The 18,746-nt window shown below is 35.1% G+C and overlaps 1 protein-coding gene across 5 annotated transcripts in view; it reads right to left on the reverse strand.

Moving 5' to 3' along the window:
- LOC150085931 (P2X purinoceptor 4-like) overlaps positions 1-18,746 on the reverse strand; it is a 151,036-nt gene that overhangs the window by 73,469 nt on the left and 58,821 nt on the right. For all 5 annotated transcript variants that reach the window (XR_016546946.1, XM_090373595.1, XM_090373596.1 and 2 more), the window contains exons 6-7: positions 14,103-14,192; positions 4,560-4,698 (exon numbers count right to left, since the gene is read on the reverse strand). Coding sequence is in view for 4 of the 5 variants with exons in the window: in XM_090373595.1 (XP_090229721.1) it covers positions 4,560-4,698; positions 14,103-14,192 (229 nt within the window). In the remaining variant the exon portion in view is untranslated. The remainder of the gene's footprint in view (positions 1-4,559; positions 4,699-14,102; positions 14,193-18,746) is intronic.

Consider the following 18,746-nt stretch of genomic DNA (forward strand, 5'->3'; position numbering starts at 1 on the left):
TACAGAGGCACCCACCATGATTTATGCAAGTAAAACTTGGGCACTCACCAAAAGAATGGAAGAGAAACTGAAAACTACACAGCAAAAAATGAAGCAAATTATATTAGGAATCAGACTGTTGGATAAGAAGAGAAACACATGGATTAGACAGCAAATTCAAGTAAAGGACATTCTTATCAAAACTAAAGAACTGAAAAGGACGGGCAGGACACATAGCTTGAGGACATGATGACAGATGGACTAAGAAAATAGCAAAATTTTACCCAAAAGGATCTAAAAGAAAACCTGAAAGCCAACAATGGAGATGGAAGATTCAAGAGTTTGTGGGCAGTAAATGGATGGCCATTGAACAAAACAGAAGGAACTGAAAAGTTGCTGGAGAGGCCTTCATCCTACAGTGAATTGAAAATGGTTGATGATGATGACCATCCCACTTTGGTCATCATCATCATCACAATAAAATCCAACTCACAGCCTATTCTAATATACTGCTCCCGATGCATAAGCAGACCAACAAGAAGATTTATAGTAGTATGTCTGAGCAAACAGGCATGCACTGGAGACTTATAGTACAATACAAAATATTCATAGAGGGTTTTCCAAAAGCTTTTGGTCACATGCTGCATATATAACAGCAGTGGTTTTCAAACTTTCAGACTCACTGACCAATAAAATTACAATGAGAATGGACTAGCGTCAATTACAGTTTTTATCTGCTCTTTTGAAATTAACAGTATTGAATATTTTTTTCTTTAATTTTGCATGGATGGAATTTAAATTGTGAACCACACTGGTCCACAAATCCCCAATTAGGAACCTCTGCTATATAACATATTTTTATTAACAGCAGAAAGAGCAACCATACAGTATAATTATGCTATATAGTATAACATACTGTATGCTATCGAGGCAGTTTTAGGTGGGTTGGAAAACTACTAGCGTGGGGGGGGGGTACATGGACTAAAAGGTTAACAGTGGCTGCAGGCAGTGGCAAAAGTGATACTTGCACTGCTTCTATTAGAATGAGCAGCCACCTGGAAAGCAAGGTAATGGAGATTTCCAGGACTGCTAGGAGTCATAGTGGAACAAGTAAATATATGGGATGTGTTAGGGTGGCTAAGAGTAGGAACAGGTGCATGTATACTTGCATGTACACCAATGCTAGGAGCATAGTTAATAAATTTGATGAGCTTGAAGCGCTACTCAAGACATCAAAGGCAGATATTGTTGGGATATCAGAGACCTGGTGTCACACAGATATAGGCAGTGAAGAGTTGGAATTTGGGGAGTACAATGTTTAGAGGGAGGATAGACAGGACAGGAAGGGATGATGGGTTATGCTGTTAATTAAGAAACACAAATTCTATGGAAGTGAATCCAACTGATGTTGGTGGACAATGCAGTGTTGAGTCTGTTTGGTGTGAAATAAGCACTGGGAAAGAAAAAAATGAGTAGGTGTTTGATATAGGCCTAATGAATTTGATGAGTATAATGAGCAATTGTGCAGAGAAATAGTGGGCCAGTAAATCAGAATGTCTTATAATGGGGGATTTTAACTTTCCAGATATTGACTGGAACTTGTGGGTTGGTCATTTGCACACTAGCAAGACTTTTGTGGATTTATTGGATGACTGTTTTCTACAGCAACATGTTCGAGAGGCAACCAGAGGGAGTAATACTCTTGATCTGATTATCAGCAGTGATTATTCATGCATTAAGAATTTTCAGATAATGGAACCACTGGGTGACAGTGATCACAATGTACTGATGTGGGAATTACTTAGAAAGATGTAACTACCATCAAGGCTAAAGGGAAGGGCTTTTTCTTTTGTAAAGGTGACTACAGAAGTCTCAGAGAGTTTTTAAATTCTGTACAGTGGGATCAACTGATGATGTTACCAACATTGAATTCTAAATGGGAAGCTTTCAGGGACTTAATTTTGGAGGTTACTATCCTTTTCATTCCAACTAAGAAATACTGTTCAAGGTTCAGGCCTAAATGGATGTCAGATGAATTAATGAGGCTCGTGGCAGAGAAGAAGAATGTATGGGATGTATATAAAGTATCAGGTATTAGCATTAGTAGCATTAGTAGAGGCATTTGATGCAAGAAAGCAAGCTTATGCAGCATCAGCCCAAAAAAAAAAAAAATAAATAAATAAATAAAAACAAATAAATAAATAAATAAATAAAAAATAACCACTTCCACTTCACCCTCTGTTCGTTCGAAATACCTGTCCTGCTGAGCCTTAAACTTATTTAGGCTATCAACTTCCATGACAAGGGATGGAAGTCTATTCCACCAACCAACCACCCGCTGGCTAAAGGCAAATTTCCTCACGTCTATCCTACATCTGTCTTTTCTCAATTTGAATTTATGCCCTCTCAGGTGATTATTCTGAGCAAGAGGAAGAATCCCAGGTGACACAGAAGCCTATGGCAGGTATAAACTAGTCTGTAATCAAGTCACAAAGGAGGTTAGGCAAGTGAAGGGAGATTACGAGAAATCTTTGGCAAAGGATGCAAAGAAAAACAGCAAAGAGTTCTTTACTTATGTAAACTCTAGAAGGAAAGGGATGAATCAGATTGTACCACTTAACATAGATGGGTTGACTATTGATGATCATGCTCAGGTAGCTGATAAACTAAATGAGTATTTTGCATCTAAATTCACACGTGAGGAGTTATTCAATGAGGGGGAGTGCCAGAAGTTTATCAAACACTAACAGGGAGCTAAGTGATTTTGTAATAAATAACTGAGAGCAAAGTGGAGGAGAAATTGTTGAAGTTAAACATAAGGAAGGCACCTGGAGTGGAAGGGATCTATCCAGTTATATTAAAGGAGGCAGCAAAGGAAGTAAGCAAACCATTAGCCATAATTATGAGAGCTTCCTTAAGACTCAGGGGAGGTCCCCATGGACTGGAGGTGTGCAAATGTATCACCAATTCACAAAGGGGATTCAAAATGTGACACAAATAACTACACGCCTGTTAGTTTAACTTGTGTTCTGGGGAAAATAATGTAATCACTGGTTAAAGAAGCAGTGCAGGATCATCTAGACAAGACTGCAGTAATAGTTAAGACACAGCATGGGTTTGTTAAAGGGAGGTCTTGCCTGACCAATCTGATTGGATTTTGTTTGTTGTTGTTTGTTATTTGGTTTTTAGGAGCATTAGCAACTAAGGCCATATTGCTCTGGGATATGAGGTGGTCATTTCCTTACCTTTCCGCATCTTCCGTATTTGGTGGTGACGGGCTCAAATCCCGGTCTAATCAAGAAGCGTGTGCTACGCACTGCTGCTCCTTCCCACCTGGCTACAGAGGCACCTTCTGATATGATGTGGTCACAGAGGAACTGAATCTCAAAAATAATTTTGATATCATATACTTGGATTTCAGGAAAGCTTTTGATACTGTTGCACATGGAAGACTACTGTACAAATTGGAGAGGTATGGCATTAAGAGTAAGTTGCTACAATGGATAAACAGATGGTTGAGTGGAAGACGACAGTGTTAATCAATGGACACTGCTCTTCGTGGAGAAATGTTATTAGTGTGGAGTTCCTCAGGGTTCGGCGTTGGGCCCATAGTTGTTTTGTATATTTATCAATGATATTGATGAAGGTATATCAGGTTTAATGTCCAAGTTTGCAGATGATACAAAGGTTAGCAGTGTTGTTAACAACAGTAAAGATGGTATGCTACTCCAACTGGATCTAGATAAGTTGGGAAAATGTGCTGAGAAATAGCAACTGAAGTTTAACATTGACAAATACAAAGTACTGCATATGGGTAGCAATAACCGAAGGGAAACGTGATAACTGTGTGATACTCAGGGAAGTGGAAAGTGAAAGAGACCTGGGGGTAATTATGCAGTCAAATATAAAGTTCACTGAACAGTGCAGACTAGCTGCCAGGGCAGGTCATGGAGTCTTGTCAATGATATATAAGAATTTTGCTAGCAGGGATAGGGAGGTGATTATCCCATTATACAAGGCAATGGTCAAGCCACACCTAGAGTACTGTGTACAGGTCTGGAGGCCTCATTTTAGGAAGGATGTATAGTTGCTAGAACGAATGCAAAGAAGGGCAACAAGATTGGTGAGGGAAACAAAGGAGTGCTCTTATGAAGAAAGGCTTAAGTTCTGCAAATTGAAGTGCCTGGAGAGTAGGCACCTGTGAGGTGATCTGATTGAGGTGTATAAGGCCTTGAATGGGTTGAGCAAGCTGAATGCTGATGGGATTCTTCCTCTTACTCAGACTAAGAACCTGAGGGCACAGTTTCAAATTGAGGAAAGATAGTTGCAGAATAGATTTGCGCAAATTTGCCTTTAGCCAGTGGGTAGTTGATTGGTGGAACAGGCTTCCATCTTTTGTTGTGAAAGCTAATAGCCTAAATAAATTTAAGGCTGAGCTGGACATTTGGCATGTGGAATGAATGGAGGGGTGAAATGGGAGGTTTTTTTTTTTTGGCTGATCATTCATAAGCTTGCTTTCTTACGTCGTATGCCTCTACTAATGCTAATGCTATGTGTAATATGCAAATAAAAAAGCATACCTTGATTGACAATTCTTCATAATTCTCATCAGCAAGACTAACTATATCACCCAAACGAAAAATGGGACATATAGGATCATATTTAGGATGATAAAGGCAGTTTTCTAAATAACTTTCATTCTCTTGAGGAATATTTCGTCTGTGGATAAAAAAATATTTGGTAATTTCTATAATTTATATACACTGATGTCAGTCTTAAATAAAAAATATGATTGAAGAAATATTATTTATCACTTTTACATACAGTGGTCTCTAAATAATGAAACTGAAGGAGAAGGTAAAACACTTTGGGTAACTGAAAATTTGACTAATCGAATTTACTCCTTTCCCATTAAAAGTAGAGCAGTTAATGAAAAAAAACAATACTGAAAAAATACAGTAAGTATCATTGATATATTATTTTAACATACAAAAGTTTTAATTAAAATAAAAAACTAAATAAATAAGTCAGTAAATAAATCTAACCTATTGCCCACTGTTATTATCACTGCATGTGAACACTCCACTGATGTGTATGCTGCCCACTTCTGCTTGGATTTATCCCAGTACCAGCCTAGTTTTATAGGATCCAATTAAAATTGTTAAACTGTATTAAATGCAGTTGGAGTTAACAAAAATTTTGAAGCATTATTCCTATGGTGATTTTAATGACAAGATTGTTGGAGTTCAATGTTTCAGTTATTGAGAGTCTATACATGACAGCATGCCATATCATTACTCCTGGTGTATGGCATGACAGCATGCCATATCATTACTCCTGGTGTTTGATTTGTATGCTTTTTGTTGAATGCAGGTAAGCCCATTCTTTCATGTGTTACCACACATGGATCCTTCTATGTGCTCCCCAAACAGAACTATCTCAATGCTAAAGTGATCTACAGTCATTCTTCATTTCAGCAGGCTCTATCACCTAAGTTGCCCTACATGATGAGATGTGGCAAGGGAGTTGATGAGATGCACAAAATGAATGTAATCTTGCCTCTGCCTGTCATCTGCTAATAGTGCTTCTTAGCACTGGATGTCACAAAGATGAATTAGTATCATCTCTAATTGTTCTCAGAGAGGCATGCATATCTGTCAGGTGCAGCCTTCTGGTGAAATATCTTGTCCTCTCACTCTGATTTTTGTCTGGATACCCCAAAACCTCAATGACAGCTGACTGTGTTCTGCTATCCACATATCAATATCAACATCAATTTCCCCTGTTATGCTCTTGGTTTAGAAGTACTTTAGAGACTAAGATATTGCACCCAGTCTGTTGGGAGACCACTGCTATACTGAGTTTGCTTGGTGTGGTGTCAGCACTGAGAAGGAAAAAAATGAAATTGAGAGGGTGTTATAGGCCAAATGACTGTAATGAGTATAACGAACAACCATATAGACATACAGAATTGGCCATTAAATTAGAATGTCTTATAATGGGGGACTTTTAACTTTCCTGATTGAGTGGAACCTGTGGGTTGGTCACTTACACAGAGTAGCAAGACTTTTATGGATTTACTAGATGACTGTTTTTTACACCAGCATATTAGAGAGGCAATGAGAGCAAGCAATACCCTTGATCTGATTATCAGCAGCGACTCTTTGTTGAGTTGGCCCAAACTTTCTAGGTGCACTAGATGAAAATTTTCAATTGCACCCTTCAGTATTGATTAATGATATAAAAACCCATCTTTTCTGCAAAAATTATACAGAAGTAATGCAATGCAATTTTTTGTTATGTTTTCCCTCTGTTTATAAATGTGATTCATTTTTATTTCTGTTACCCAGTATGGATCAATTTCTTATTTCATCATTTGAAGAACTTTCCCCAGTAACATTGATTTTATATTATGTATTTCAATAAAAGAATAAAAAAATAATAATAAACAGAAGTACAGGAGAAAGACTTACAATTCAAATATAATTGTTGTAGGATTATTTTGAAAATATTAATAATAAAAATTCATGGAAAGAGCTAATATAATGTAATGTATAACGAAACAATAGTAATACTCTATTAATAAAAACAGTCTTTTAGGGAGCTAAAGAGTGTGACTACTTTATTATATTATATTACATTATTACACTATATTGTATTGCTAATGTTTTCTTTAAGCTATCATTACATACATGTATTACATTGGATCACTTGTTATTATATTATATATGCTAACTTCATATCAGACATGTAGTATGTCCTTAGTAATGTGCTATATAAATAATAATAATTATAACATGAGATTAGTAAAAATCCAATCTTCTACTCTCCATCAAGCATTATCAGCCAATGTCTCAAGTCTTCTGAGACTTTTTGAGAAGATGCTCCTTGTTCTAACTAAAACAAATGCTTCCACATTAGCCTCCTCCAATTTGCTATCTGCTTCCCCATAGATTCACTGTGTCTAATCTTCCAGCTATTACCAGCTTCATCCCCTTGACCTCAGATCTCAAGATGAGCTTGACAGTAAGCTCAACTTGAGATTTAAAGGCCGGGAGGATAGACCTCAAAGCTGTTTTCAACTCTATAAAAGTATACAACTACTGGCTATAGAACAACATACATATGATGTATCTCTATAGGAGTTCCACAGGGCAGTGTCTTATCTAGATTCTTATTTACCATACTGATCTCCCTATTTGTTGGGTCCAAGCATGATACTTTATGTTATGACAATGATCTGAAATTCCTCATGATGATCTTGCTTTGAAAACTACCTTCAATTAATAAAATCCTCATGGAATTTGTTAACTACCTTGACTAGTTTGGACTAAGAATAAACAGAAAATTCTGAATTTATGAAACTCTTATAGAAGCAAGTGCCTTCCTATATTCAGCCAACAGTGTGTAATGCTCATATCCTCCTTTGTTAACAAGCATGCAGGTCTTTGGGTTGTTTGATCCTAAACTATGCTTCAATCATGACATGGCTAAGATGCTCATCCATGCCACATGACTTTGATAGGCTGCTGAACAGCATTTGTTGTATATTTCAGATGTTACAACTACAAAAACTATGACAATTGTACATCTAAGATAAAAACTTGTATTCTTTCCACTTTTATATGCTGCAGAAGTATGGACATCTGCTTCCTTCAGTTAAGTCACTTCTCATTTGAGTTTTGGCTCTTAAAATGGACCATAAACAAGTATAAACTTGCTCCAAAGTTAAGGATGGCTTTCCATGCTAATTTAGGTAAGGTGTCTCTTATCACAACTGTTAAAATGACTTTTGGCCAGATTTCTGCACCATCATTTCAGAGCATGTGTCTTGGAGCAGCCCACAGAGCAACCCCAACTATGTGCTTGCACCTCAAGGCATCTTCATTTGTAAGATCAGTTTCTGTCCTTTCAGGTGCTCTCACATACTCAGTCACGGGTTGCTGACCTTAATAAGTTTGCTTGTGATATTCCCTATCACACATTTCTGTATATTTCTGTCCCAGATCCTCCTCTTCCACTACATAGATCACTTATGTGAGACAACTTTGTTTAGTGTTATGATGAATAATGACACTTTTTCTGACACCATTATGCTTTCTCTCTCTCTGTGGGTAGAACTGATTTATGAAAGACTATGTTCTAAGTCTGGATTGCAGTGTGAAAGAATTTGCACTTAACTATGTTGTGTTGTATGTAATTGTATTGTATTTTCTACTTGCTGCACCTCATTTTATGATTTGATTGTTATATATTTCTTATGTAATAACAACTGTTTTATGTCACTTACAACAGCTGTTTCATGTCTTCTGGTAGTGTGTGTGTTGTATTTTCTAATTTGTAATTTGAAAGTAAGTTATATAATTTATAAAGATATCGGTAGCAGAGTAGTGTGGGTAATTCAAATTACAACATACTCTGCCACTTAGTGCATGTAACCAGCAAATGTTCTTGATTACCCAACCCACTGCATGATTTTATGCTATGCTGCTGGAAGCTTAGCTCACATGTAATTTCCTATACATGTTGATTGTTTTCCTTTTATCAACATGACACTTGTAGCTCATGTTCTGGACAAAGGAGACTACACATTTTCCTTTCTGTTTGAATGCAATTGATTAGAAGTTCTGGACAAGTTCAACATGGGTGCATGGTACACAACTACCTCAAAGTCTTTCCACTCCAATAAATGGCTCAAAGCTCTCCATATTTTCATCATTACTACCTGTCCATGTCTTATCTTTATCATACTTTATAATGCCTTGTGGAGGTTTATTATGGGAAAGTTGTAAAATAGAAGTGTGGAAATTTGCGTTTAGCCAACGGGTGGTTAATTTCTGGAACAAACTTCCATCTGTCGTTGTGGAAGTTGACAGTTTAAATAAATTCAAGGAGGAACTGGACAAACTTTATAGGGAATGTATGTGTGAAATTGTTTTTTTTTTTTAGCTGATGCTATATAAGCTCATACGTTTGCTTTCTTGCATCACATGCCTCCATTACTACTATGTATGTACAACTATATGACTATTAAATCACCATGAAATTAAATAAAATACATAAACATTTAACAAAACAATATTTTTAATTTTTAACAATGAGTAAAACACTTCTTTCTTGCTTTCAAATCAGAATATGTATAAATAATTATTGTTTCATCAAAATTCAATGTTGCTACAATATCATTTTCAATGGACAAAATTGCTAAATAATTTAGTTGCCCATGTTGCATACTTGAATGAAGATACATTTTTATCGATTGAATTTATTAAAATTTCTCTCACAGCTTGCAGTGGTTCCTGGTATGGTTAAGAGTATTCACAATGAAACCCATAGGTTGGGCAATGTGTCATGAAGTCGTGTGAATTGATGAAATGTAGTACCATTGAAGTGAGGTACTACGAAAAGCAAAGTAAAAATATTTTTTTAATTCAATAAAAAAAAAGCAAAATGTTTGATTGTTACAAGGGTTTTTGTTGAACAATTTACAAACAAAAAAATGCTATGTACTTACTTCACAATAGACTTCACTGATATTCTTCCACACTATCACCTAATACTCACTAAAGAACACTATTGTTTATTCATCAAGATTGCTTACCAATAACCTTCACTTCCCTTTTCTCCTTCTCAGAATTCCTACAGATTCAAAATAAGGAACTTCCTTTGAATAAATTTCATTGCATTCAGATTTAAGGATTGTGACTCTTCAACACTGCAACACTTTGTATTCGTCTTTATTAAATGCAGAGCCAAATCTAATTTTCTGTAGCTTTCTGCCCTCCAAATCTTTTTCCATGCTCCAGCAGCAAAAACTTCATTCACAAGAGAAAAGTCATATTTTGTGTTTACTTTAATCAAGACTTTAACTGGGGGAACAAGTTAGTGCAAAGAATCATTTTAGTTCAGAGTAAATCATCAAAGTAGGTGAAACGGCATCGTTTTAGTTATATCTCATATTGTGAATGCCTTCACAATGCGTTGACATGATATTGGTAGTGATTTTCAGTAGTGATTCTTCATGCATTAAGAATCTGCAGATAGAGGAACCACTATGTGGCAGTGATCACAGCGTGCTGAAGTGGGATTTACTCAAAGAGGTAACTACCATCAGGGGTAAAGGGAAGGGTTATTGCTTTTGTAAAGGCGACTACGATGGTCTGAGACAGTATTTAAATTCTATACAGTGGGACTAACTGATGATGTTACCAACAGCAAATTCAAAATAGGAAGCATTCAAAGAACTTATCTTGGAAGCTACTAGGCTTTACATACCAACTAAGAAATATTGTTCAAAGTTTAGGCCTAAATGGATGTCAGATGAACTAATGAGACATAGGGAAGAAAATAAAAATGCATGGAATACATATAAATTAACACGTGACACAGAAGCCTATGATAGATATAAGTTGATCTGTAGCCAAGTTACAAAGGAGGTTAGGCAGGCGAAGGCAGATTACAAGAAATCTTTGGCAAGGGATGCAAAGAAAAACAGCAAAGAGTTCTTTACTTATGTAAACTCTAGAAGGAAGGGGATGAATCAGATTGGTCCACTTAATATCGATGGTTCAACTGTTGATGATCCTGCTCAGATAGCTAACAAACTAAATGAATATTTTGCATCGATATTCACACATGAGGAGTTATTCAGCGAGAGGAATGCCAGAGGTGTATTCAACTCTGGCAGTAAGCTAGATAATCTTGTAATAACTGAGAGTAAAGTGGAGGAGAAATTGTTGAAGATAAACACAAGAAAGGCACCTAGGGTGGATGGGATCTATCCAGTTATATTATAGGAGGCAGCAAAGGAAGTAAGCAAACCCTTAGCCATAATTATTATGAGAACTTCCTTGGGCTCAGGGGAGGTACCCATAGACTGGAGATGTGCAAATGTGACCCCAATTCACAAAGGAGGACCAAAGGCTGACACAAGTTATTATAGACCTGTGAGTTTAACTTCTGTTCCAGGAAAATTAATGGAGGCACTGGTTAAAGAAGCACTGCAGGATCATCTAGACAAGACTTCAGTTATAGCTCGGACACAGCATGGTTTTGTTAAGGGGAAATCTTGCCTGACCAATTTGATTGGATACTGTGATGCAGTCACAAAAGAACTGGATGCAAAGAATAACTTTGATATTATATACTTGGATCTTAGAAAGGCTTTTGATACTGTTGCACATGGAAGACTGCTGCACAAATTGGAGCAGTGTGGCATTGGATGCAAATTGCTGCTATGGATAAAGGGTTGGTTGAAGGGGAGAAGACAGAGAGTGGTAATCAATGGACACTGCTCATCGTGGACTAATGTTATCAGTGGAGTCCCTCAGGGTTCAGTGTTGGGTCCATTATTGTTTTCTGTATTTATAAATAATATTGATGACGGTATATCAAGCTTAATGTCCAAGTTTACAGACAATACAAAGGTTGGCACAATTGTTAAGGACACTATTGACGCTATGCTGCTGCTGTTGTTATTTGGTTTTTAGGAGCATTAGCAACTAAGGCCATATTTCTCCGAGAATATGCGGTGGTCATTCCCTGACCGTTCTGCATCCTCTGTATTTGGTGGCGACGGGCTCGAACCCCGGTCTAATCAAGAAGCGTGTGTTATGCACTGCTGCTCCTTCCCACCTGGCTACGGAGGCGCCTCTATGCTGCTGAAACAGGATCTGGAAGGGTTGAGCAGATGGGCTGAGAGGTGGCAAATGAAGTTTAACATTGACAAATGTAAAGTACTACATATGGGAAACAGCAACCCCAGAGCAACGTATCAACTCTGTGGTACTACACTGAGAGTGGTAGAGAATGAAAAGGACCGGGGGGGGGGGGTAATTGTACAGGCAGATATGAAGTTCTCTGAGCAGTGCAGATGGGCTGCAAGAGTAGCTCATGGTGTCTTATCAATGATATACAGGAATTTTTTTTGCAGGGATAAGGAGGTGATTATTCCCTTGTATAAGGCAATGGTCAGGCCACACCTTGAGTACTGTATACAAGTCTGGAGGCCTCATTTCAAGAAGGATGTAGAGCTGCTGGAACGAGTACAGAGAAAGGCAACAAGATTTGTGAAGGGAACAAAGGGGTGCTCTTATGAAGAAAGGCTTAAGTTCTGAAAATTGCAGCTTCTGGAGACTAGGCACCTGCGAGGTTATCTGATTGAGGTGTATAAAGCCTTGAATAGATTGAGCAGGCTCAATGCTGATGGGATTCTTTCTCTTGTTCAGATTACAAACCTGAGGGGGCATAGATTCAAACTGAGGAAAGACAGTTGTAGAAGAGATGTGTGGAAGTTTGTCTTTAGCCAGCGGGTAATTGATTGCTGGAACAAACTTCTATCTGTTGTTGTGGAAGTTGATAGCTTAAATAAATTCAAGGCAGAACTAGACAAATATTTGGAATGAATAGTTTGGTGAAACGAGAAGGTTTTTTTTTTTTTTTTTTTGGCTGATGCTGAATAAGCTTGCTTTCTTGCGTCATGTGCTTCTACTAATGCTAATGCTAATATTGATGAAATTTGGATCAATAGCAATTTGAGATTTATTATATGCTGGCAAAGTAAAAACATTTGCAGCATCTATCGATAAGGAAATGCTTCAAAATGACTTGTTTTATGTGCAGTAAATGGTATTTATTCCTAAATCAAATTTAGTGTACATGGCAAACATAACAATGGTGGATTATTACGGTCAGATGAATCCAGCAATTTTTTTAAAACAGGCATCACATAAATTGTTATTCACTTTATCTGAAAAGGCTGTCATAATAATAGAAAATGCACCCTATCATTCTATACAGTTAAACAAATTTCCTAACTCATTATCCAGAAAAGAGGAAATAATGGATTGGCTTTCCCAGAATAATATTGCTTTCAGTGATGATCTTAGAAAAGTTAAACTTTTATATCTGGCAAAATGCTACGCTCAACCTAAAATATATAAATTCAATTCCATGTTTGAACAAAATGGATTCCTAGTTTTAAGATTGTCATCATTCCATTGTGATATTAATGCCACTGAATATGTGTGGATAGGTTTAAAAAATATAGTAGAAATTTAATATTAGTGGAGATATATCTATGGATAGATTGTTAGAATTAACTATTTGTGAACTAACTTCAATTGGTGAAGAAACTTGGAAAAAAATATTGTGCTCATGTATCAAATTCCGAAGAAGAATACTGGAGAAAGGATGCGGTGATGGAAGAGTTGTGTGGCCCTCTAATAACACCAATTGATGACAGTGATGAAGACACAAGTTACAGTTCAGATGGAATAATGATTTATGAACTTGTTAGTCCTTTTGAGGATGAAATGGATGAATAGAAAATATGGAAGTTAATTTATTGACATTGTTGAAGGTACTGTAATTATTTCTATTGATGAGAAATTCAATGTTGTAAAACTGATAGCAGATTGAAGTTTTGTTAATTAAGTAATAGTAATAAAATGTCTACTTTATACAGAATCAGTAATAAATTCATTCATGTATAAATATAGTTTTGAACAGCATTTAAAATATTCACATGTTTAACCTAATCACCCTTTTTTGGCCAATCAACCATGCCGACTTGGCCACATACACACAAATTCAGGGTCACATTTCAGGCATTCAGACAGTAGCAGATCCACTCCTAAGTGACATTTAGCACATTTCCAAAATAACATGTGACACACTGCAGGAAAAGGTTGCCCGTAACTAATTTAAATAATTACAGTTGTAGTCATATTTTTAAAATGAATGGTCAGTAGCATTTCTATGCATGACTTGGTAAGTAGCATATTCAGGGTATGGCAAACATGGTCAAGTCCATGTTTGCCATACCCTGATTAAATGACCAATCCAAGTCATTTATCACACCATGTAACATTTGTGCTCATTTTACCAGTTATCAATGAATCTTCGGTGACAGATTTTAAATACTAAAACAAACCAAATTTGAGACTGTTTAGTGAACTGCAATCCAAGTACAATGAAGTACTGTATATGGCAAAAATATTTTTGTTTTTGCAAAGTAAAACAGTAATTTGCTTGCTTTTCTATACATTGTTAAATGAGCCATTTATAAATGACTATTTTATTGAGCACTTAAATATTAGAGTAGGCAAAAATTTTCATCTTACCTCCTAATTTTAAAGTCTGGAAAATCAACAAAATTTTTTATCATAAGTGTAAAATTCCTGGTTTCAGCAAGCAGTGGTTGTCGCTGTTTGCTGAAAAGAATATGAAAAAATATCAGAAATAATTTTTATATAAATTAAATTAAGAGGCAAAGCACTATCTAATAATTTTTGGGAACAGTTTCAATAGGTTTCTTGAATTTCTATGTAATATGACCCATATCTCCCACCCACCTCCACCACAGGAGAGCCTATTAATAAAGACCACACTGTCTTTGGAGACTAGAAAGTAGACCAATGTTTTCTTTACAGATTAGCTGAAATTCTTGAAAATGATTCTCAATGTGTTCTCATCTGGGAGGGGGGGGAGAGAGAGAGAGAGAGAGAGAGAGAGAGAGAGAGGCATCATTATGAACAGCTACACCAATTTCTACATATTTGAATGAAACACTATACAAACATACAGGAATAAGATCCTTGAGTCCTATTCAAGGTTTTTAAAAGATACCACAGCCCCTGACTTCACTAGTAGAGACTGACCTAAAGATATCTTGGGAGCATTGCGAAAATCTTTCTGGATCATGTTTGCAATGTCAGTCTAACGCATGTTCTAACAAGACTAGCTGATAATGTCTCTCTCATTGATTCCTACTAATCACAACTCACAGCTGCTATCAATAAAATTAGAAATTAAATACAGTGAGAGGATGAGAAAGTAACAGTTCACTACCTCTGACTGCAGTTTCTAATTATTTTAATTAGAAAAATTCTAATTTGAAATTGTAACAACACTAGAATTAATAACAAAAACTTCATCTTATTCCTGTTTAATATCCATGTCAATTTCCCTAAGGTTAGAGAAATTAGCCAAATCATGAAATAGATATAATAAATTTCTTCGTGTTCTGTAGCATTCAAGTGTCTACATATCATTTTTAAGGTAAATTGCTGATTTTAAACTGTTTTTATTTTCTTAATGCTAGTTTTTCTAGGGATTCTATTATTTTTTAATTAAGTTAGCTATTTTATTATATAGCAGATTTCAGCACTTTTAATTATTTATTTTACTGTACATGCAGTTTATTTTCTAACAATAAATTTTGTTTTTATGTAAAAGTATTTGAATTATTTTATTATGATCGTGTCATATTTATGTTTCAAAATGTCATGTACAGCCATCTGATGACAGGTATTAGCTGTGTAGTTGGTGCATGTAGACAAGTTTGTTTTTCATTGGGTGACCACATTTTCAAGAATGAAACTCAGGACAGAACAAATTCTGAAGATGAAAAAACAAAACAAAATGAACTCTGAAATAAAACCAAGACACTGCCAATTTGTATCATTGGTTTTTCTAGGGTACCTCAATATTAGCAACACTAATATCATATTATAAAACAGTGAAAAAAGTTCTGTAATTTTATTTTTTGTTCAAGTAAAATTATCAATCAATTCACACAGAAACACAAAAATCCTAAATCCAGACAAAATTAGTGTTTTATGTAAGAAACCATTAAATACAAAAATTAAAATACATTTTCATTAAAAAAACATAGTAATCCTATTCATAATTATATCCAGGCCTTGGCTCTCTCAGTGTCTGCAAAATCATAGCGAAAATCTTTTTTTTTTGTTTATATTTTATTTATGCAGAATAGAGATTTTTCCTAAACAACAATTTAATAATACAATTCCAAACTGCTTTACAAATGGTTTTGCAATCACTTTGTAAATAAAGATCATTCAAAAAGAATTAAAATTTTAACATAATTTAATTTTAATTTATGGTATCCAGAATAATTAATCAGTTATCCAGAATAATTAATGTCAGACCGTATAGCAAAATTTTCCGGATAATCGAACGTAAGGTAAAATTAAGTAAATTCTGCTATAATGTATTATGGTAAAAGAAAAATACTTTGAATATCGTGAAAAAAACAATTTTATTTTATTAAAAATAATAATAACTTATAACTACAAATTTGCACATTTACATATGTATATTTGGATAGATATTTTACTGCAAATTTTATGTGGGAAAAAAATTTAAAGTAATTTTTTAAAATAATGTTCAATCGTTTTTTGTTTTGTTTGTTGGGACTGTTTTTTTTTTTTCTGCGAAATCTCCCAAGTTCCTTAATAATATCAATTTGATTATATTGCATTCTTCCTGGTTTTCTGCCCATTTCAGTAATGTTTCTTTTCGTTGATATTTTATCATAAAAAAAACTGAGAAAATAATAAATCGCAGTTTTCAGCCGGTATTATTCTTACCGAATCTGAAGCTAAACTAAACATAATATGAAATGATGAGAACAAAATATGTTATGGAAAATTTTGTTCACGGAAGTGAATGACTATACTCTATCACTCATAATTTCCAAGAAAACCCATTAGTCCTAATCCAACATTTCACCCAAAATAGGATGTAAAAAAACAGATAGTAAAAACAGTAAAAAAAAAAACAAATACTCTTGTAGTATAATAAACATTTGTCTTAAATACTACCATTATTAAAAAAATAAATAAAAAGAAAAATCAGCCTTTCAAATTATTCCGGATAACTGACGTTCTACTGTATTTTATATATGCAGAATGGTGTTTTTTCCTAAGCAAGACTTTAATGATACAATTCCAAACTTCTTTCAAAATGATTTCACAATCTCACTTGGTAAAAGAAGTAAAATCCCTTAAAAGGAGGTGCCTCCATAGCCAGGTGGTCAGGAGCAGCAGTGCGTAGCACACGCTTCTTGATTAGACCAGTGTTCAAGCCCGTGACCACCAAATACAGAGGATGCAGAAAGGTCAGGGAATGACCACCGCATATCCCCCCCCCGGGAGCAATATGGCCTTAGTTGATAATGCTCCTAAAAACCAAATAACAAACAAACAAACCCTTAAAAGGATATGAAATACAAACGAAAGCATTAAGACATTTTTATTGTTAAAACCCCTACACAACCTTCTAATGAATATTTCTTTGTGAAGTACATTGGAACGTCAATTATCTGGAAGTAAGTTATCCGGAATAATTTGAAAAGCTGATTTTTCTTTTCTTTTCTTTTTTTTTTATTAATGGTAACATCTGAGAGAAATGTTTATTATGTTACAAGAGTATTTCTGTCTGTTTTTAACGTCATATATCTTGGTGAAATGCTGGATTAGGACTAATGAGTTTTCTCGGAAACTATGAATGACTGAGTTTAGTCATTTGCTTCTGTGAACCCTATTTTCCGTGACATATTTTCTTCTCTTTATTTCATATTATGTTTAGTTTAGTTCCAGATTTGGAAAGAATAATATCAGCCTGAAACTGGGCAATTTATTATTTTTTAGTTTTTTACAATAAAATGTCAATGAAAAGAAAATGCATAGTTTTAACATTGCAACAAAAAATGGAAATTATTAATAGAATTAGAAAAGGTGAAAATTTAGGAAATCTCGCCAAAGAGTTTAGCGTGGGGACATCAACAACAATCTATATCAGAATGTGTTGCCTATGGACAGTGAAGGATCTATCCAAACTATCCATAGTCGACTATGACTTTTAAAAGGTTTTAAAAGTGATTTGGAAACTTTGAAAAGGTTATTACGTTTGCTTCTTTCCAACGAAGATTCGGAAGGTATAATTTTGTTTCATAAAAATCTGAACATTTTGGAATCAGTTTTTATGATTGCTAAGGCATGGAACAATGTTTCTGAATTAACACTTGCCTGTGGATGGTGGAAACTCTGGCCAGAGGCTGATTCGGGAACAACATGTAGTGAAAATATTCGACCAAACTCACTCCCAAAGGAAGAATTTGTTAAAATTCTTTCCTTCATTCCTGGATAAGAGGATTGTGACAAAAAGACACTGACAAATGGCTTTCATCGGATGTTCCTGATAAAAGGTTTCAAATGTTATCAGATGACAACATTGTCTCTGTTCGTTTGAAAGAAGAAATTTCTGGGAATTATCGTGAAGAGGAGGAAGTCCCCATCGAAGAAATTCCAGGGCCAACAAGCAGCGAAGCTATTATGGCATTAGAAACAGCACCGAAATAGACAGAAAACCAGGAAGAATGCAATATAACCAAATTGATATTGTTAAGGAACTTAAGAGATTTAGCAGCAAAAAAAAAAAAAAAAAAAAAAAACGATCAAACATTATTTCAAAAAATTACTTTAAAATTTTTTCCACATAAAATTTGCAATAAAATAACTATCCGAACGTACATATACATATGTAAATGTGCAAATTTTTATGTATAAGTTATTATTATTTTTTTCATGCTCTTTAAAGTCTTTTTCTTTTACCATAATACATTATAACAAAATTTATTTAATCTTATCTTATGTTCGATTATCTGGAAAATCTGGCTATCTGGAAGAAGTCTAACATTAATTATTCCGGCTAACTAACACTCTACTGTATTCAGTATCGACTTGATTACAGACTAGATGCCACATATGCATATAATTTGCTTATATCCCTCCATCCTTCTGTCAGAAACCCTCTTTGAGCTTGAATAATTCAAACACCCATCGATGATGAAGCCAACCAGCTTCGAAACAGTGCCATCTGGGTGGTGGTGGTGCCATCTGGGAATAAATAACAGTGGTCTTCGCTACTAGAGAAGCGTTACTTATTCAAAGTATTGCAAT

This window comes from Mastigoproctus giganteus, chromosome 5, assembly GCF_048544385.1.
Source record: "Mastigoproctus giganteus isolate SK-2022 chromosome 5, ASM4854438v1, whole genome shotgun sequence".
Classification (NCBI taxonomy): Eukaryota; Metazoa; Arthropoda; class Arachnida; order Uropygi; family Thelyphonidae; genus Mastigoproctus; species Mastigoproctus giganteus.